At 34.5% G+C, this 22,562-nt stretch overlaps 1 protein-coding gene across 5 annotated transcripts in view; it reads right to left on the reverse strand.

Moving 5' to 3' along the window:
* The window catches only part of LOC102688566 (protein phosphatase 3 catalytic subunit alpha), a 166,405-nt gene that overhangs the window by 61,569 nt on the left and 82,274 nt on the right, over positions 1-22,562 (reverse strand). For all 5 annotated transcript variants that reach the window (XM_069189313.1, XM_069189331.1, XM_069189316.1 and 2 more), the window contains exon 2: positions 18,458-18,658. In XM_069189313.1, coding sequence (XP_069045414.1) covers positions 18,458-18,658 — 201 coding nt within the window. The remainder of the gene's footprint in view (positions 1-18,457; positions 18,659-22,562) is intronic.

A 22,562-nucleotide genomic window follows, 5' to 3' on the forward strand; every position in this document is an offset into this window, starting at 1 on the left:
GTTTCTAAGATGACATTACAAAGGCTATGGGATGGACTGACTATGCAGTACAGGCATAGCTACACAAAAACAATAAATGAAGAAAAAGACATATACTTTAGAAAAAGAATGATTTTTTCAGCAGTAACACCAATCTTCAGTTCTGTGAAATTATTTTAAAAAACACAAAAGGCATTAAATGAATGTCAGCAATCTTTATTCTGTTTTAGCTGGATTTCTGACTTCAGTTTGGCTGTAGTCAGGTGTGAAGATGATGTGCATCAGGGACAGCTCATTCCACAGAAGGACAGACGCAATAGACTATGCTGCCCATTATCAAGTGAATCCATAATACCTATATACAAGGAGAAGATAAAAACAGCCACTGTCCTTAACATTAGACTGAGAGAATCTTATTTCAGAAAAACATCATCACAGAATCCTAATGACAAGCATTTTAATGTCAATTTTAAAATATCAAGCTCCCATACCATACAGTATATTGCATTTCCACGATTAGGTTGACTAATAAAGACTGGATATAGCATGTCAAATGCTAAAACAAGAGCCATACTTATTATGGTTTTAAGGTGAATGCAAATTAAAAGAATAAAACAAACATAAGAGGATTTAAGGGTGCTGGATTAACGGGCACCACTGTACTAGCTGTAGCTAATGAAGAATATATATGATTTAAAAAAGAAAACCGAGGTAAATAACATGCATCCATTATAAAAAGAAAGTTCATTATAGACAGCTACTGTATAAATAATTACATACAAGTTACAATGCCACAAGGCAGATTACAATAAAACTGACTGAGTCACTTACAGTATCAATACTGTGTGTAAACCATTAAAAAAGAAAATGGCAAAATGCCTAAAAACATACAGTTTATTGAGTTTAAAATGCTACATTATGCCTACACTTCACTTCAATACTACACTAAGCAAAAGAGGGTCCTGTTTTCAAAAAGAGCTTTCCTTTAATTAAAGTAACCAAAAGACATTTACAGTAGTACACATTCTTATGATAATACAGCTGAGTAGTCAATACATAGACTCTGTTCAAATACAGAAAACAGGAGAAAAATTATGCGCTCACTTCTGTGTCAGCTCTCCACATGGTTATTGCCACCACATTAGGAAGACTTAAAATAATAAGGAGGGAAATGATTTTGTTAAAATACTGCAGCAAATTCAATCTTCAAACACAGGTTCAACTTAAATATTGGGTGCAGTATACTGGTGAGAAATTACATTACTTCATATTATGGTGATAACACCTAATAACCTATAACTTTGGCTATAGTGTATAGAGCCTATCCATGCATTCAGTATTTCACACTCTAGGTGCAACACACAACAAATCTGACACCTGCGCTCGACTCTGTGTTTATATACTGTAGCAGCTGAAGTCCTGTACATCTGGTGTCCTAGTTATGTGAAATGAGGAATACAGCATTGTAAACCATGCAGTCAGGGTTGGGAAATAGATTTCTTCCTCTAATCAGATTCTGGAAGCAGGAATTGCCAATGCATGTAACCTGATGCAAATACATGTCAAATCCAATCTCACTACCACTAATGAAGCACTCAGGCTGCAGTATTTTTTGGATGCAATGTGCAGGTCTGTAGAAGTTCTGTGAGTGTGATCTGTGGTTAGAAGGGTGACCACAGATCTTTCTGTAATTCAGAAAGGAGGTTTTCTGAATTAACTGCGTATTCTACACATTTGTTATAAAACCTTTGCGGACTACAAACTCATTTTCAGCTCTGACACAAAAAAAAAACGTTACCCCCGGCTCAGAAATGGCAGCGCAGAGAGATATTCAAATGATCTGACTCATGAAAAAATTCTCACCACTCCAAATCTGGAGATTGCTTATGTGCAGTATTGGAGGACCAATCTCTGCTTCTTTCTACACACCGGGTTCAGAGAGATGCAATGAGTACAACAGCTGTGAATTAGAAAAATGAGGTGTGATTTACAGCACAGTGGTTACCATTTTCAGTGGCTAAAAGCTGAAAATTGGAAAGCACTTGCAATCTCAGCAATGCATTGCTGCCTAAATGCATCAGGATAATATAGAAATATTATGAGGAATAATTTAAAATCAAATTCCACCAGCACTTTCTAAACATGGCCATTTCTTTGAGCAAGTAAACATACAGTATGTGATGACAGGGACATCACACAGGATATAAAGATGTTACGGTCTTTCTGCCCTTTAGCGAGAGCAGTATAGAGATTAGGTTAGAGCTCTAGATTCCATATCAAAGGTGGTCTTCAATAGATGAGGTTCTGAAGTTAATTGCAATACAGTGTATTACTGAGCACATTGAGCAACATTGATTGTTTCAGTCCACAAGCTTTTAAAAAATGAGTACCAACACAGAAGGTAACCTAGCAATGTACTAGGTTAAGGGTTGGAATTAATCTTAAACCTTGTATCACAGTTGAGATTTTACTCAATTATTCATGATCTGTAAATTACAGACTGATTAGCTCTTCACTAAATAACACCTTTTCATTTATAGATTCTATAAACACCTAACAGTCAGACACCCTTCAATCATATCCTGTATATAGTGCCTATACTTTTTTTCTATTTATGTCAATATACATATGTAGTGCACAAAATAAAGTAAATACATTTTAGCAGAGTTGACACCTGCTATTTAAAATATCCACTACAGGTATATTTCTTGTGACTGTTTTACTTTATCAATAATTCTAGTTTCCCACTAGATGTTAGGTGATAGTTTCTGTGTAGTTTTGTGGTAATGTCTAAGGAAAGGGCACATTTTGTCTAATATTAGGGAGGGAGTGTTTTGCAAAGCATTTATGTCCTCATCACTCCTAAATTGTGAAATTGTGCAGGGTAAAAATTAACATTATTAAAGATATTCAGAATTTGTGACCAAAAAAAATAAAATGTGAAAAGGAAATCGATTTTAAGAAGGGCTGCTTTGATATAAATTCTAAAAGTCAAAATGTCTCCTGTGCCACAGGCACAAATGTGTTTTAAACGAATGTGGGTGGTAAGTGAGTTCAAAATTCCTACGGTGCTACTTTTATTTAGCCAACCCAAACTTCTAGATCAGATATTGGTGTCTCACATAAGGGACTTTCATGGCAATAGCTGTTTTCTAAACTGGCATCATGTGATGCTCCAGTTACGAACATATGAACCCTTTTTTTTAAATGCACTTGGTTGTCTTTTTTAAAATAATGACTTAGCAATGCTATATTCTGGAAAGTAGTCAGCTTGAATCAGGAAATGATTAGATTTTTTTTACCATAAGAAAATTCCAATTAGTATACTGTATTCTGACCCATGTCCCAGATGGTGCACTCAATTTGCGAACCAGTGCAAGCAATGCTCACAATATGTACAATGTATCTTGGAAGTGTGGCACAACCTTGTCGGCAGCAGTGTTGGGTCTGCTTTCATTGTGGTGCTGTAATACTTTGGGTGAATTATTTCATGAAAGGCCCAGGAGTCTTACAACAGCCGATATGACAGACCTCCTTACTTGTCCATCTCTTTTATTTTCTGTAAAATGTTCTCTGTTGGAATGCTGGAAATTTCCTGACTTCCAGCTCACTGCCCAATCTGAAGACCGCTGGTTTGAACTTCCTGATCATCACTCTGTCTATATTGGCTCCTCCCCAGTCTCCACAGGTGCACTGAACCATGTGTCGTCATATTCAACCTATCTGTTGCTTTCAGCCTTGAAAAACGTCTATATTTGTGTCTGTTTTGCTGTTGTCTCAATTGCTCTCTTGATTATTTTTAACATAATCACTTTTATACTGTTTTGTCTTAGGTTGTGTACAGTAGTATGACTTGGATATTGTGGTGATGATGTGTAGCTAATTTAAAAAAAATTGCCACAGACTTTTGTTTTTGTTCCTCCTGGATTTTTCCCATGGAAAATACTAACCTTTGCACTATTTCTCCTATAAGTCTATTAACTAAGTCAGTCACTTAGGCTTTCATTAAGTTGTGTAACCAAACACCCAACCCTAGATCTTACCTGAACACACAAGCTACTGTGCCTGCATTCAAGTTTTTTTTATTGTTGGTGCTAAGATAATGTAAGCTGGCTATTTAATTTGCTTTACACGCTGATTTAATTTGTGTTTGCTTTACTGTAAAAATATGCAGAATGTAACAATTACTTTAAAAAGCATGCATATATCTCTCTTAAGCACTAAGGATCTTATACTAGGCTACTGTACTGCAGAGGACTCTGCAAAATATCATCAAATAATGCTGAAGAATGTTCAGAATACTATACATTATGGGAAATCACAATTACACAATTACACTGTTTCATCTTAATATTTATACATGATGTATTCATGATATTAAAAAAGGTTAAAATTAATATGAAATTAATACCAAGGCATTTTTCCAACTTGGCAATAAATAATACATTTTTTGTAAGGCAAACAGTTAAGCTTCCTCTACATTAAATGGTGGGAGTACATTATCTCAAGTGAACTATGCATTGGTCAAACTGCAATAATGTCATAATAATCTTCCTAAACAAATACATATCAGCAGCAGCACTAGGAGGTGAGTAGGAGGCTACATTACACGACTCTGCTCCCTAACCTACACAGGTCATTTTGTAGGCAAAATGACTGAGTTATTAAAATATGAAAAAGAGGGGGATACAAAGAATGGAAAATAAAATAAAAATCTTGCCAAAGCCTCTGACTTCTAGACTGTAGGTGATTTTTAGTGAGGGCTTAGGAATGATTCAATTCCTTACTGTATATGCTCTTCTGTTGCCTTGGGCCAGCAATTGTCTGCACCTTGCATAATTAATAGCTAGCTTTCAGAGATAAATAATTCTCAGCTTGAGCATTGTCATTTGAATTTTTGTCTCAAATTTTAAATAAATTTCAGGTTTCCGAATAGTGAGAGCAAAGAATAATGGTGAGGTTATAAAGATGCAAACTGTCTAGAAGAGACACTATCTACACATATTCAAAAAAATTATGTAAGTAACTAATGAACCACTCATTGGAATATTTCAAATGACTTTTATGGCAGGGTATGTGATTTCTGATTGTCAAATCAAGGAAATACAACACTCATTCATAAAAAGGGGGACAGAGCCTCATTCAGAGTCTAAATTACAGCAAAAACCATGTTAATCTAAAGTTGGTAACCATTTATAGAGCTAAATTAGAATAGCAGCTACAGTAAATGAAAACTTTGTTCTATGAAATAGCCAGCATGGTTCTAGAAGAAGTAGATTGTGATATGAAAACGTCTGGTCTAATCCACTACGCATCTTGGAATATGTAACTAATTAAGTAGATAACTTCAGATCAAATTATTTTGATTTTGATTTGATAACATGCGATATGAAGCCCTAACCAATAAACCTTAAGATGCGGAAGTATTGAAATTTTGTTAAAAAGATTAAAACAAAGTGGATTTAGACTAGAATTAGCACAGTAGTGGAATAACTCCGTGATGAATTCTAAGACTGGTGCTCTTTCTAATGCCAATGAACTAGACTCTGAGCAAAAAAAAAAAATCATGATGACCTCTTCAGTAATACTCTTCAGTGTTTGTTGTAATAGTTATGAGAAAGATGAAAGATATTGTTGCTCTAGAAGCAACACAAAATAAAAATATTTGATTTCTAGGCTGAAGGGAGTTAAAATTTTGGACAAAGGGAAGTGAATAATTTAGCAACAGTTGGAGTCAAGTTGAAGGGCATGTAAAAGCAAAAAAAGAGGAAACATAGAGGTTTATGTGAGCCTGGAACCAACTTCCAGGTCATGGGATTGAAGTTGAGATCCTTTAAAAATAGAATTTTAGAACATTAAACTAAACCAAATATGCAAGAGATGAAAAATGACCTCTCAATTGTGAGCCATATTAACTACATCAGTGTAAAATAGCCACAGGATAGAGCTGATAAAGCTCAGATTATAGCAGATGAAGACATACCACTTTCTAGTAAGACAGAAGCTAATGATCTTCCTAGTACCGGATTTAGCTTCAAGCCAAAAGAGAATTGAAATAAATAAAAGTTACTACTGGCAAAACAGCACTTAGAAGTACTTAAGATGCTTTAAGTCTTTGTGAATGAAGGCAATAGGTAAAACCATGATTAAAGAATAAGTCATTTAACTACTGGGACGGCAGTTACAACCTTAAAACCTTTGTGGCTTCCTAGTGTGTCTTGTTGTGCATAGCAGCTAATTAAAATAGTGTTTAAACACACCAAGAAGAAAATTAAATTAATGTGAAAAGATCTTTTATTGGAGTGACATGAAACTGTTTCAGTTGAATGAAACAGAAAATTCTAATGATACACAAAAGGGAATACATTTTTTCAGATTATAAAACACAATGTACCATGTGAATGAGATACTTGATTTGTGAAGTCAAAATTAAATATATATATTTGTATTTGAATTAGACACTGTGATGAAAGATTGACCAAGGGCCTCAATACACAGAACCTTTTTATTTCATTCACTATAGATCCTAACATTTACTTTTCTTACTTGTGGAATAAAAAAGCCTTCTTGTGCAATGTGTCTGGGGATGTAAAGACTGGCTTCAGGTCACTCACATGATGGGTCAGAAAACACTTTTACAAAAGACAGCTTAATACTAGCACACAACATGGGCCACACACCTTTAAAATGTATACCCAGGACTAACATTTTCTACAATAAAACAATCCAGCATAACATTCTACCTTTGCAAGCATAAAAATTGTTACGTCAATAATACATACAGTTATGTGAAAAAGAAAGTTTACTTTCTTTTTCACATAACTGTATGTATTATTGATACATGTCGGACAGATGTCCTCACATTTGTCTCTGGAATACTTTGGTATAAAGAGGAGTTCATGTTCAACTCGATGACCACAAGGTGCTCAGGTCCCGTGGTTGCAAAACAAGCCCTCCACCACCATGGTTGACGGCTGGTACAGTATGAGGCGTTTATGGTGATATGCTGTGTTTCGTTTTTGCCACACAAGGCGCTGTGCATGATCAGACATCTCCTCTTTGGTCTCGCCTGTCCAAAGGACATTGTTCCAGAAATCTTGTGGTTTGTTCAGATGCAACTTTACAAACCTAAGCTGTGCAGCCATATTCTTTTTGGAGAGAAGGGGCTTTCTCCTGGCTACCCTTCCTTGAAAGCCATACTTGTTCAGTATTTTTCTGATCGTACTGTCATGAACTTTAACATTTAACATGTTAACCAAGGCCTGTAGATCCCTAGATGTAGCTCTTTGGTTCTTTGCGATTTCTCTGAGCATTTTACGGTCTGACCTTGGGGTGAATTGTCTGGGACGCCCACTCCTGGGAAGATTGGCAACTGTCTTGAATGTTCTCCATTAGTAAATAATCTCATTTCTCACTGTAGAATGATGGATTTCAAATTGTTTGGAAATGACCTTATAACCCTTCCCAGATTGATGAGCAGCAACAATTGCTTCTCTGAGTTGCTGTTGTCTTTTCTCCTTAACACACACCTGAATGCTCCAGACCACCAAACCACCAAAAGTTCTACTTTTATAGAGGTGGTCACACTTCCTGATGATATACTAATCAAGTGCATTTGATTAGCAGCACGCGGCTGCTAATTACCTTCTTAATTCCTATGGAAGCAGTAAGGGTGTACTTAATTTTTCCCACATGGTTTCTGCATTTTGGCTTACTTTTGTTAAATAAATAATGACATAGTGAAATCCGTTATTTGTTGTCTGTTATCTGAGGCTGGATTTGTATTATAGAAGTTGGTGAGGACCAGTCAATTGTTATTTACAGTATGCCCTCATAAGTAAAACCACTGAATTGAGGGTGTACTTTCTTGACTGCATACTACAAATATTACTGAACATCTAGTGGGACACTAACAAATTAAGAAAATACTTTGTGAAAAAGCAACCCATTAAATTATTTCTGCAAAATAATTATTTAGTCCGTTTGTTTGGCTGCCTAAATGTTTCAACATCAAAAAGACTTAAATGCAGTCACTATGTGTTCTGTAGGCTGGATTTTTTGTAAGCACTTTTTTTTGGGATACTCCCTTCAAAACAAACACATTAGTTAGTTGTCCCTAAAATGTCTCATATCCTTCATGCTACAAAGTAAAAAAAAAAAGTAATTCCGCTTATTCCATCATCTGTAGAATATCACAACACACATGGAAAGAACATTTACAGTTTTTACTTAGAACCTTTTTGAATTCAAACTAGGGCGGTTTAATGAATGTTTTGTAAAATTGTGTACAACAAGCATTATGTATTATGCTCTTACGGAGAAATCACAAGCATCCTAAGAAAAACACTGACTTCTGCTGATGCTGTCCTTGCAAAAAGATCAAGGAGCAGATTGCACACCATGGCCGGTCTCCCCTGGCATTCCCTGAGCAGCACGTCTCCCTTCTTGCCTGGCCATCTGGAGAGCTGGCTTGAGAGTCAGCACAGGGGCAGGAGGCTCAGGAGATGAAACATGTTGAAACGTGGCAAATTCAAAACCACACATCACTCGCTCCCCCTTTTAAATTTTAACATTGAATTTCTCAATTCATTTGGCCAAGTCCCCAATATACAGTACATGCACATCCACACACCGCAACTGAGAAATGTTTCCATACATTCCTACTCTTTCAATATTAAGTGCCTCAATTCATGCCAACTAAACCATACAGGAAAAATGGACATCATGCATTCCATATTTAAAACGGTATTAGCAGGTGTACAGTAGCTTTCAGTGATACAAAGAACCAGCAAAATATTGTTTGGCTAGGATATCAAGAAAATATTTTATGTATCATTAAAATTTAGCTAAACATATTATTTTGTTTGAAAGTATTAACTTTCTCTTACTTCCTGCTATGCATTCATTTGTGTTCTTTTCCTTACCTACCTTTGTTACCTTTAGAGATGTAATGCTTTCAACAACAATTTTCAGCTTTAGTTTTGTATTTAGTAGTTTAAACTAGTTACATAAAAGTAAATGGTACAGTAAAGAAAAGTTACAATTTGTTTTAAAAAGTTTCTTTCGGCAATAATAAATTCAAACTGTGCATTAAAACAAAGAATTCTCACACATATCCGCATTTAGTAAAAGGTAATTCTTTAAATTCTTTAATTAGTTACAGCATTTTAAAATAATTTAAATTACTGAACAGACAGGACACAACAGGAGGCCGTCCGAGGATGAAATTTCCAAGCCATGTGAATCCATTATCCTTTTTCTGGTTTCATAGGACATAACCGAGTGGTTGGAAGATACTACTGCACATTTCTTTGTTTTATAAAATGTTTATTTTTTAAAATAAATTCTTTTAATTATATTTTATTCAAGTGTTAAGTTTTTATATACTTGGAGATGGAATTTTTTCTTCCTGTAGTCATTGTGGCCATCAGACTGTATGGACTTACAATCAGTACAGTTAAGCTGAACATCTGAAGGGCTTCTATGAAACACCTACACTACCATTAGTTTAGACCTTCATCTTTTTCAATCATCCAATTGAAAATATTACAGTAACACCAGTCCCAACCAGTTCTTTATTTTTATTTCCTTTGCATCGGCTTTGGATGTTGCAATAAGATTGCTGCTTACTGCATTTTTTTAGTGTTTAGGGTACCTTTTCACTAGTTTTGATGCTTTTTCCTTATTCATTTTTCAGTTTTTAACACCTGTGTTTTGCCATTCACTAGGATAATCTAACTACCCTGTGCAATATGGACAAGAGAGTGTAACTCTTAAACATTCTGCCACCCCTGCCTGTTGCTGGGGAGTAGAAGACTCTGTAAAGCCAAACAATAGTATTAGGAATTATTATGTACCAAATGCATATCATTAGCTACTGTAGTAGTAAACTGTATCAGTTTAATCAGGGAGAACTGGGGGTGCTGGAGGCATAAGCAGAGAAGCCTTAGTAAGAATAGATGGGCAATTAATGTATTGTTTGCAGCAAGGTATTCACTAGATTCTCTGTACTGTATATCACTGCAGCAAATCTGTATATGTCAGGTCCCATCTTCATCAAAAGAAAACTCCCACAGAAAAGCATAATGAGAGAAACGATGAGCCACCAGGGGTAAAAAAAAACTCACATAAAAAATCCTGCAATAATAACTACATAGTATGTCTCATTTGGAATATCAAAGCAAATACGTTGCTTTCTCAAGCATTCTAAATTCAGAATTTCATAATAGAATTAGAAATGTTATTATAAGTTGTGTGTTTTTTTAGATTTTGGTTTATGTACAGTATATACTGTAGGTATCAGAGTGTTTATTAAAACAATCTAATTCATATAAATTATATTGTACAGTATATACTGTAGTTCAATGCCATCGGAGACAAAACATTAAAATTCTTTAAATAAAAAGGGTTGTTCCTACCATTTAGGTAGGGAGCACATAAGAGAAGAAGTCTATTTTTGCAAAACCACGCGGTAAAGCAAACCTTGTATAAATTGATATATATATATACACATAAGGTTTCCAATTACCACAACACATTACATCATGAAATTCAAAAATCCTTTGGGTGCTCTTTTAAATAATGTGTTTGCTTTTCTGTGGGGGAAAAAAAACATTTGCACCATTCAACACTTTGTTTTAAAAGGGCCCCAGCATGCTTTCAGAGATTCACTGTCTTGATCTTGACCTGCAGTCTTTTAGTCTTTGAGTGTTTTACAACCTCTTGTCATCTCCACAAATTGTGCAGGATTAATTCGCTTATGTAATAGATCTGGCATACAGCAAGGCTTATGCCACTACACACAACCTAATGTAAGGCACTTCAGAGAAACGTGGAGAGATGCTAGAAAAGTCCTACCAATTAAATAAATGATACTGAATATTATTCAAACAATAAAAAGGATGCATCAAATTTTGCTTGACGAAAACATGGAAAACCATTTTAAGAATAATAGTTTGTATTAAAAGAAAAATATCAAATTTAATTATCTACCAGTTTTTTTCAAGGTTTCAGAAAATTGTCCCAGGAACATATCAAACATCTAGATTGATTAGGAACAAGTAAAGGTTTATTCCATGCTGACAAAAGAAGAAAGGAAGCACAATGTTTTGGCTGTGGAGCCTTCTTCAGGTGTGGTGTAGAGCCTTCACACGCAAAGAAGGCTTCACAGCCGAAACGTTGCTTTTCCTTTCTTCTCTTTTCAGCATGGAATAAACCTTTACTTGTTTCTTTGCAGCTTACGCATACTGACGCAGCTACCCACCTGAACTATCTAGAATGATTATACTACCTTTGCATTAATTCCTTTTTATTAAACCATAAAAGAAGCAATTTAGATTCACTTAAGGCAGGGGTAAGATCAAAGTAATTATTTTTAAATTGATATTAGCTCAATTGAATCATTAACTGTATATATTCATTCACATGCATTATACTGTACATGCAGCATCATTATCAAATAAAGCAGTTCTCCAATGAGCTGTTTTCAACTTTTGTTGGAGGGAGTGTGGGGCTGGTGTGCATGACAAGTTCAGTGAAGATTTACATGCAGTGCAATGCTTTCAGAGATGTCTTGGGGTTTAGCTTGCCCACTTAAAATCCATTTCTTTTTGCTCCATTACGCTTCATGCAATTTTAATGTCATGGATGAGAGGATAATATGAGGTATTTTCATATAAGTAACATATCAGAACTGAAAGAAGAAAAAAATCCACTGCTCCAGAAAATAGCCATTTGTTGTCACTGAACTCGCCCACACTGAAAGCTTTAAATGCCTATTTTTCACTTTTACTAAAAACATTTACCAAAGTACTTCATTTCCCCAACATCTTCTTACAAGTCATTTTTAAAACATTCAAAACATGCAAGCGCTATTTAAAAAGCAAATCATTCCATAAAATATTCCTTCATTAAACAATCTCTTCATCATGCATTACAAGCTTTGTGGAAATATAATGTATGTAGTGTAAATGAATTTGAGCACAATTCCAACTTGTATCAGAAAACATTTATTGAGTCTCTGATATGTACTTCTCTATATCAGGTAAGAAAACTTCTGGCTGTCCTTCGCTATTTCAAAACTATTTGCCAAAAAGAGCTAAGGTATAACCAGCATATCCATGACTGAATGATTTGTCACAGCCTGTGTTCACACTGTATTTCTGAGATTCTAATGAACATTCAGCACTATTTTAAAACTTCAAATATTACTAATATTTCAAATATAAGCACAAAGACTTAAAAGGATAATTTAATAATTTTGCTTGTATTATTTAAACCCTACTGAATGAAAAACATCTAGTCTAATACATCTGAGAAAATCACCAATTGAATTAATTACTAAGATAGAATTGCTGATATTGTTTGTTGAAGTGATTGTCTTTACCAGGTTCAGTAAGAATTCAAAGCATGAAGATAATCAAGCCATGATGCAGCTATGCTCCAAAAGACTATGAGATAAATAAGACAATTGCCTAACTGTTAACACCTGAAAAGAAATTAATTACTGCATGCAACTAATCTTACAATCAATGCCAAAAAAACATTTTAAAAGGCTCGCAACTGTCTCTAATCAATCAAACTGCAAAAAATGTTTTGGATGCATGAGCTGCTTAAACACAGCACGAAATTCAAATTTGAATTACAAATCCTGTACTAGGGCTTTACGAAATTCTTGTGTGAATTAGATCTCCTTGACATAGATGCAAGACAACCCATGGAGCTGATGTAAAGAATAATCAAGTAGTGAATACATAATTTATTGTCTAATTTTCATACATGGCTAATTAGACTTGCGGCTATTCTACAGCTCATGAGTTAAAATCCAAAGCTTGACTTGAGTACATGAACAAATCCTCCGCTTTGTTTTAAGAAAAGATCTTGTAACTCTTGCTTAATACTGAGAAATGCTAATTATTCATGAATTCACTTTTAATAATAACTATTATTCAAATGAAATAATATCTGATTTATTTGTTACTAAAATTGTAGTTTTGGATGAAAAATCAACTTAATTTTGTAATTATGGCTTCCTAAATGCAAAACCCTGTACGTATCTACATTAGCCATTTGCTAACCCTTTTAATTTGGAATCACCTGCAAATTTGACTGGTTTACTAATTTTAACAGAATCTAGTTCATCAGCATAAATTAAAAACGACAGTGGTCCTACTACAGATTCCCTGTGGTACTCCATTGATAACAGCCTGATTTGAACAGTCGTTCCTTACCTGCACTCTGTTTGCAATTTATTAAACAATTCTCAATCCAAATGCACATATTTCACTGCATATCTACCTTTAATGGCCTTCTGAAAATCTAAATACAGTACACCTTATCATATTCTCTGTGTATGTCTATTTCAGCCCTTGGCTGTTCAAGACCTCTAACAAGTTGGTTAGACCTAGTTTTTCTAAATCCGTGTTGACTATTCTCTCGAATATTATTTCCATCTAGGTCATCCTGTAGTTTAGTTTTGATAATTGTTGTCATACCCATACAGTATTAGCAAGAGAAGTTACACTTGTTGTTCTATAATTACTTAGACCAGTTCTGTCACCCTTCTTATAGATGGGCATTACATTAGTAGTTCTCCGGACCATGGGTACAAGCCCTGTTGTGTTTGACTGTTGGATGATTATTATTGGGAATGAGTAAACACTTAAAATTGAAATCAAAATGGTGTCTAGTATCTACAGTTTGTTAGATCTGCTTGATTCATTTTTTTTATACTTGAGACAATTTATCTGTCTGTATTTGGTTGAAAATAAAAAATAATAAAATAAAAAAGACAAGTTTATCAAGCTTTTTACCATTGAAACATGGCCCTTCTGCACAGTGTGGACTGACAACTGAGACTTAGGTCCAACTGTTAACAAAGTCTTTATCATTTGTCATAATATATTTACAAATGACGGAACATGAAGCTATCTAAGGTCCAAGCTACAATGTATATGACCTCTAAACTAGAATACGAGATATTATATACTGTAAATCAGCTCTGGTGTAAAAAGATTGTCAAAAGACAGCTGTAGAAAAAAGCTATTTAATATTTACACTTTTGAATAAATACAGACATCTGCATTTTATCTGAAATATCACTTTAAATAAAATCTACAGTACACACACCCATATAGTAAATTATACAGAAAGATTTTATGAAGTTCTGACCGGTTCATACAGCACATTTTTCTGAGTGCTTTTAGAAACTGGCACTGTAACACTGGCAAAATAGCAATACACAGCTTTTCTCTATTTTTACTAAACACCACTGTCAATATTTTTGCCTCACTCCCCAGTGTAAAATTTGTACATTGTATTTATTAATGAATGCTTGTTTACATCTCAGTATGCACTTCATATTTTTAACATTCACATGGAGATCATATTAAAGTCTTCATATTCTATTTTGATTAAATGCATCCTTCAGAGAAGGTGTGAAGATTCTTAGCTTTTTATCGACAGGCCCACGTTTGGGAGTTCTTTCCCGTTTCTCAGCTGGGTTGGGACACTACCAAGGAGGCATGTAGCCTTTTGACATCCATCTGCTACATGAGCTGCTGCAGGGCTGGTTTCCACACATTTACACAGCTCTGAGCAGGTCAGGGCCACCTCTGGGTACAACAGAGCTTTTGGATGGCCTTGGGAAGATCCACTGGTTTGGTTTACACTGCTCTAAGTAGGCCAGTGTGAACAAGGTACACACTGTCAGGACCTTGTAGATGTCTGACCACTTGACACCAATCTAGATACAATATACAATATACACTAATCTAGATACAATATAAAATAAACACCTCTTACAGGAAATAAGGCCAGAGATGGGGTAACAGCACCTTTACAGAAGTAGGTTACTTAACAGGATTAGTTCATGTCTTGCTTTTACACATCTGTGCAGTTTTAAACTCTTGTCAACAACAATGCTTCTAAGAATAAGCATTTTGATATTAAGAAAAAATAAAGCGCATGGGGAAACAGAACTAGTATAAAGATGGATGAACCAAAGGAAAAAAGGGCTGTTAATATAAGTGACCGCCTTCTAACTTGAGCCACCAAGATACTGTACACATACTGTATACAGTGTGTTCACTAGTCTACACAAACATCTACAACACCTGTCAGCATTCCTTTCTATTTATATACTGTACTGTGTACTGTAGGTAATACAAAGTAAAATGAATACTTTTATTCAAGATTATTATGCTACAGGTGAGATTGTATTTGTTTCATTTGGAAATAATACCATTATTTCAAAGGTATTCAAATAAGGTATGAATCACAGAAATAATGAAAAGTCTGTTCCTATAAAGACTTTGTAACTGTGTTTGTTCAATTATGGTTCTTTATTGCTTTCAAACACAAACGATAGATGGAAGTATATGCTACTCTATATCATATACTCTATGCATCAAAATAATAAAAGAACAACATTTTCTTTGGGAGGCGTGGAATGGAATAACAGAGAAGTGTTGATTATTAGTATAAATATTGTATACTTAATAGTTAGAAAAGAACAGCCTGGTTTACTGAATGATGGAGAGTGGAGAAATTTTCTTTCATTTTCAATGCATTTTCTTAAAACAACTGATATTCTGATGCTGCAAATGAACTATAACCATAATATTGAGAGGGGAAAAGGTGCTTTCCTCATTGATTTGAAGGATTTCCAAACAAAAGAGATCTTTTTGGCAACTTCTGATAACTCAGGAACAAAAAGTCATTCAGATTTATTCCAGAGACATAGCTTGATTTTCTGCAGGATAATTGGTTCATATAAAGTAAATAAACAAAAGCAATATGTTTCTGAATATTTAATATACAGGTATAAAATAATAACTTATGCCAATGTCACACTGTCTTACATTAAACATTCAAACTAAGCAACACATAACCATATACCTAAATAAACAATTCTCCCATCTCTAGTTTGCCTTAAGAGAACTGAGATTTGAGTACAAATATGGCCACCTTTTTCAGAAACAAAAAGTATTAGCTATGTGTTCTAACTCAAGCTCTTTTTTTTCTACGTCTGAGGTTGTTGCCTGTTTTCAAGCAACCTATTTGTTACGCTCTAAGACATATTAAGTATCGTCGGCTGTGAATGTAAATATAGTAACTGCATTAAGAGATGTTAAATTTCAATTGATTATGTTAATTCACCCCTTGACATTTATTTTTCAGTATCCTTAAACATATTAATGTTCTTTCTAAGCTTTTCCCTTTTTTACACTTGTGAAACATGAAATTAAAAAGCAAAAAATCACATTTCTACCTGCCTTTAATACCCATTACCTGAACTAGTGATTCATTAGAATGATTATGCTCAAAGAAAAATAAAGCATTAGTTGTGTAAGATGAAAAAAAACAAGCTCCAAAGTTATGTCCATGACTAAAAAAAAATGAATGTGGAAAATCAAAGTGGCAGCAGGTCTGTTACCTTGCTTTTGTAAATGAAAAGACATACAGTAAACATTTTAAATTCATTCAAATATGAAGCACAAAGGATTTATTGCATGTGGACCTTTTAGCTGTCTGGATTTCCTTTTATCATTTAATAACAAAAGGAATTTATCAATTTGTATAACTAAGGTTTATTTCATCCAAAATAAATCACTGAATGTTAATAAGACATGAATGGAAGATAAGAAAATTGCTGCCAAAAAAGCTTGTCAAAAATCACAACCACAAATGCTCACCAGCTTTATTAGACTTTCAACAGCTAATCCTTTTTTTTAAAAAAAATAGCTAGGGAACCTTGTTTTCTAACAATTGTTATGCTATTTTTTTTAACTCTGATTTGCTGTTTTCTCACTGTCATTTCAAAGGTGCTGAAGAAGGATTTAAATGAATCCTGAAGTTTGTAAGGCTGACTTATTTTCTAAAATCTCTACTTGATAGTGAAGAACACCTGGATGCTGCTCTGCAATCAAACAGAAAAGACCAACCATACTGCATATATTCTGGAGCTTAAGGCCCAAAACTGACACACGGAAGAAACTTAATCTTTTTTGTGTTGAACAGAGAAGAATAAGGGGGGACCTGATAAATGTCAAAGACATCAACAAAGTCAACCCAGCAGTAAAACACAAACTAGAGGACACGAGTTCAGACTACGTGAAAGTGCATTTTAAAAGCGATAACAGCAGGCACTTATAGCGCCTATAGAAAGTCTTCTCACCCTTTCTGGCATTAATGGACTGATCTAAGCAGTGTCTTGGTGGTCTCATACACCCTTCACTTCCAATTATTATCTTGACTATGCTCCACTTGATATGTAAGGCCTTTGAAATTTTATTGTATCCATTTCTCACTCTTCGCCTTTCCACAACCTTGTCTTGATTTCAGGCTTTTAGGCCATATAATGTGTTAACGTACATTGGAAAGGGTGTGAGGACTTTCTGTGGGTACTGCATTGGTGCCTTTCTTATGTACTAATGGATCACTGAACACTTGTATATTGCTAAAACATGTATTTTACTACTTTATAATTTTGAGCTATTGCTACTACAACCAGACATTTATTTATTTGTCACAAGCAAAATACTGAAAATGTATTAATATGCACCTTAGGGAGGTCATTTATTTTCTCTAAACGATAATTACAAGGATAAGTCAGACTTACAAATTTCTCTAATGAATGCTACGCTAACATTTGTACTTTAAGAGGCAGTTTTTACTTCTCATTAGTTGTGTTTCGCCCATACAGTAGTGCAAAAAACACATACAGTATATACTGAATAAGTATATGCAAAGGTTTATGTACAGTATGTATTGACACACTTTGGAAATGAAACACTGAAATCAGATATACATGGTATACTAAGAACATGATCAACAGATACTGCCTATATGCTGGTTATGCTGTACATGTCCAGAGATATTCAACAGGTGAGAATTCAAGCAACATCTCAGACTCTCTTCTGTCTCTCGAGATAATTAAGACATGGATTTGTAAGAAAGCAATGCCTGTGTTGGTACAGTACATACAACATAACCACTCTGGCTGATATTCTGTAGCCACACATGTGATTGTTTGAAATTCCTATGTTATATTTAAGGTATCAACTTATAAAACATGTTATTTGTCATCACTGTATTGCATTTCTAATGGGTTTCAGTATACTGTATAAAAATATGCTTATTAAAAATAACTGTAAAAAACTAAAGCTACAACTGAATTTCTAAAGACCATTTATTTTTGGAATGCATTATGCATCCAATTCAGTGCAAATGTGGACTCAATGGTATTTCAGGGTCCGCTCACTTCCAACAACATTTTTATATGCTTTGCATTAAGGGACATTATTTCTCCCACGACCAATGCTCACTGAGGAATTCTTAGAATAGCATGTGAGTGATAATTTTCATGAGATAATCTTATAAAAGGAGAAAATAATTAACAAGAAATAATGTTGTTTAATTTATTAAACTTTTCAACATTTCAACATTTCAAAGTTTCTGCAGCACGTCAAAAGCGTACCTGTGACAGGAGCCTCAATGTCCAGTAGGTTCTTTTCTGATCGGAGGATGGCTGCCCCTTCTGTGATGAGCCTCAGGGCAACACTTTCTTCCACCCGGCCCTCCTTTGTCAGATGGGCCTTCAAAACATCCACTCGGGGCTTTCCATCAGTGTCAAAAACCTCTTTCGCTGTTAGCCGATGGCTGGGAGGGAAAGGGACAGCTAGAAAGAAGAAAACAAAAATTTAGTTGCACCAGTAACATTAAGGGAGGATTTAATTTTGTTTCGCCATGTAGCCACAACATGGAAGCTTTTTTCATGTTCTACACAGAAATGTAACTCCATGTTTTTAAGAATAAGGCAATCTAGAAGAGACTCCAAGTTGAGTCGTCTAATTTATCAGTTAAGCAAGGAAAATGCTCTACAGTGCCAAAATGGTACTTTAACATCACAGCCCCAGACATAAATCTTAAAAACACTTAAGATTCCAACAAAAATTAACAAGCAGACATGCCACAAGCACGACATCGTTTGAAGAAATGGCAACACTTAAGGCTAGTTGAAATTGAGAACTTTGATTCCAATGCCAACCACTTGCACATCACACGTTTCTCAGGTGAACATGCTGCACTAATTGCAGGAAATTTCAGCATCATACAAAGGGATTTTACAGGAGCCCTTTCAAAGACATCTGTGATACATTTATATTACTCAAAAAGGGTTTTATATATATAATTTCACACATATAAAAATGTATGACATTATTTCCCCTTTTAATATATTTAGCATTTGTATAAGACACACAGGCTTAAGTGCTGCTTTAAACCATTTAATACAGATCATGTTTATACAGCTTGTTAGGTAAAATAGAAAACAGCATGTAGAGGCTCTGACCACGAGGTAGATTAGGAAAAATAACTATATGAAACACTATTACCAAGTAATTACTTTTTAGAAATAGAACTATATTAAAACAAAAACAAATTTCCCCATTATGATCAATGATCTTCTTAAACCCAGTGTATTCTCTACATTCTCTATATTCTTGCTTGTAAATATGTTCATATGGAAGCTGCAATACTAGTGAATTACTCATACTGCAGAAACTCTAACAGAATCTGAGGCGAGCCTCAACCCTTCACATGGAAGTGGGACTAATTCAGATCTTTCTCCAGCGTAGCCCCAAACAGGGTCCTAAAACAATATGACACACAGTATTCATATGATTATTATATTCCTATTTTACCTTGTGGTCATTGATCAAATACACAACATTAGACTGTAACATAGATAATTTTACTTCAAAGATAACACATAATGTAACTGTTAATACTTTTGAAAATTAAGACCTTTAAAAAGTTAACACATGACTAAATAAAACAAAGTGTTTAGAAACTTTGAGTGAAATTCCATGATGTCTAATTAGTATTTTACTGATATTTTCAAATTTCATAATAATAAGCTTTGGAAGTGTTTTCAGTAGCTTAATTATCTTTATTCAAATTAAACTCTGTTAGGGGGTATTGTTTTCTCTTTTGACTTGAAAAGCTAGTTGATGATGGTTACCATGAAAACAGTGCAGGAGCCCATTACATTTGCAAATTCCAACTAATGTAACTGAAGAACAAGCTTTTTATTAAAAGAAAAAAAAGTAATGAACTTAAGCAAGAATGATCTCCCATTTGATGCTCTAGCAACTCTTTGTTTTAAGAGACACATCTTTCCTTACTCATGGAAGAAAATATCTGTAAAGTCTCACATGGCCTGATCAACAAAAATTAACTCCATTGAGCACATTAAAGTCATCACGTCATCATCGAAAAAGTGATTCAGTAAGTCACTCTTCCAGGACTTAGTGATAAGGACTATGTGATAGGAATGTGTAAGTGCTTCTTCATTGGATAGTCTGACTGAATGAATGACTTTCAAATGTCAAAAGCTGTGTATTTTTTTCCCTTTTATACTGTGATTCTGGAATACAAAACACAATTTATATTAAGTCATTGGTGGAGAATGAAAACAGATTACATTGCTCTCCAGTGTCCACTGCTGTAGAATCTCACACCTCCCTACCTGCTTTATGACAGGCATTGTCCAGTTACAGGGACCTCACAGTCTCAGTGCACAGATAGCCATACAGAATATTACAAAGAAAAGGCCCATTGTAGACTAGATGGCAAAATACAATAGTTATTTTTTTATCTTCTGTGTAAACATCAGGAATCATATTGAAGAGAAGAGCCTAAATACAGTACTGTATACCTACATTTTAACTAAATGAAAGCTACTGGTTATGATTAAGCTATACCAATAATAACTGAACCACTATTTGGAAGCCAAAGGGTGTTTAGTTCAGCATGAACAAACAAAAAATGAGTCAGATTCCCCTCTTACAATATCATTTCAATCTCATTATACTGCAAAACACATCTTTTTTCAGTGCTTCCAGTGCATCTTGACATAATCTGAACTGATTTCAGCTTTCACACTGTACATGATATATGACACTGGGTTATATGACAGTGTGACAGTGAGATCAGAAAGAAACTAATTCAGTTCAAATATCTTGTAATAAGGAAGTCAGGGAAGGCCATGTGGGAACTCATAAAAGATATGTTTCTTGGGGAGGAAAAAAAATATTTCTAACAGATGTTACTGGAATCAGAAAGAAAAAAAATAAAGTGCTGTATGATTTCCCTATCATGGTGGGATGATCTATAAAGGTAACTTGCCTTACAGGACAGCCTTTGAACACTTAACACAATGTTTAGAACATTAAAAAACTTAACACAGACAATTCAATTACAGCGATAAAGAACTAGCAACTCTTCCAGCAATACTTCATCACCACATCACAAACACCATTGCTATAGACTGCCTGACAGGCAACATCTCCACAGTGTCTGCTTTGCAACTCATGCCTGAGGCACTAGTCAATAACATGCAATATTCTTCACTGCCTTCTCATGGTCTTGTGTAATGTTAAACACTAAAAGAAATAATCTTTGGCATTTCTACCACATAAGCCATGACTGATGTGTTTATTCTGATAAACAACTTTAATAATCACCTTTGTATTTTTTCTTCTTGGGAGGATATGTCAAGTGTCAAGTGTTGTATCTGCTTACTTTCTAGTCATACTGAATTTAATTCTTTGATCAGCCAGTAGCAAGAAAGGACAACTCATGCAGAAAACACATTATACCCTTTTCTTTTAAATTCTCACACTACATTGTTTATGTTCAACTTTAGCATTTTAGGCTATCTCATTGTTCACACTGGCATATCTGAACCTGCGTTAACACTACTGATGGTAACATTTCTTCCACTGCCATCACTATTATCAAACAGCAGAATGACTACAATATAGATTTGTACAAATGTTTGTGTATTCACATATGTTTGCTATTACTACTGTACCTTGCTGCCATTGCTGTTTTCCAATGGGGTACACTTGGTTCACAAATAGTAGCTTATTTAGATATTTCAAATCCGACTGTGAGACAAAGCAATAATAATCAACTGCTTCGTTTTCCAGTAATCTAGACAGAAATGGTTACAAATGGTTTCAAAATTGTGGCAAAAGTTGTGCTATTAAAAATAAAAAAATATTAAGTACCTTTCTAAAAAGGTAGACTGTAGATGTGCAGATAGGTGAAACCACACAAAGGTAGAACAAAATAAATAGGACAGAAATAAAACTGTTAAAGGTGTGCGTGGATTTACGTAATTCTAAATGTGGATCCATGTTAAAGTAGATCTTTATACTGATTTAAAATGATTAATGACTTAATACAATCAAAAGATCATTCCAGTCTCTTACCACTATATATATACTGTAAAAATAAACAGTATACACAGATATGACAAATCTTTGTATAAATATTTACTTGACAGAATGGTACAGCGTGCATATATAGCTAAGTGGGTCAATGAGAGGAAAGAAGCAACTAATAACTATATTGAGGAGCAATTCCTAATGTCTTTATTCTCTCGGTTTATATCAACTTTCCAAGTTAACCTCAGTTCTTGAAATGTTTATAAAATGCCAAAGTAGAATGAAGCAATGACCAAATCTGTTTATAAAATTCCCACAACACAAAATTCAGTTGCATTAATCTACAGT

Source organism: Lepisosteus oculatus, chromosome 1 (genome assembly GCF_040954835.1).
Source record: "Lepisosteus oculatus isolate fLepOcu1 chromosome 1, fLepOcu1.hap2, whole genome shotgun sequence".
In the NCBI taxonomy this organism is placed as follows: domain Eukaryota; kingdom Metazoa; phylum Chordata; class Actinopteri; order Semionotiformes; family Lepisosteidae; genus Lepisosteus; species Lepisosteus oculatus.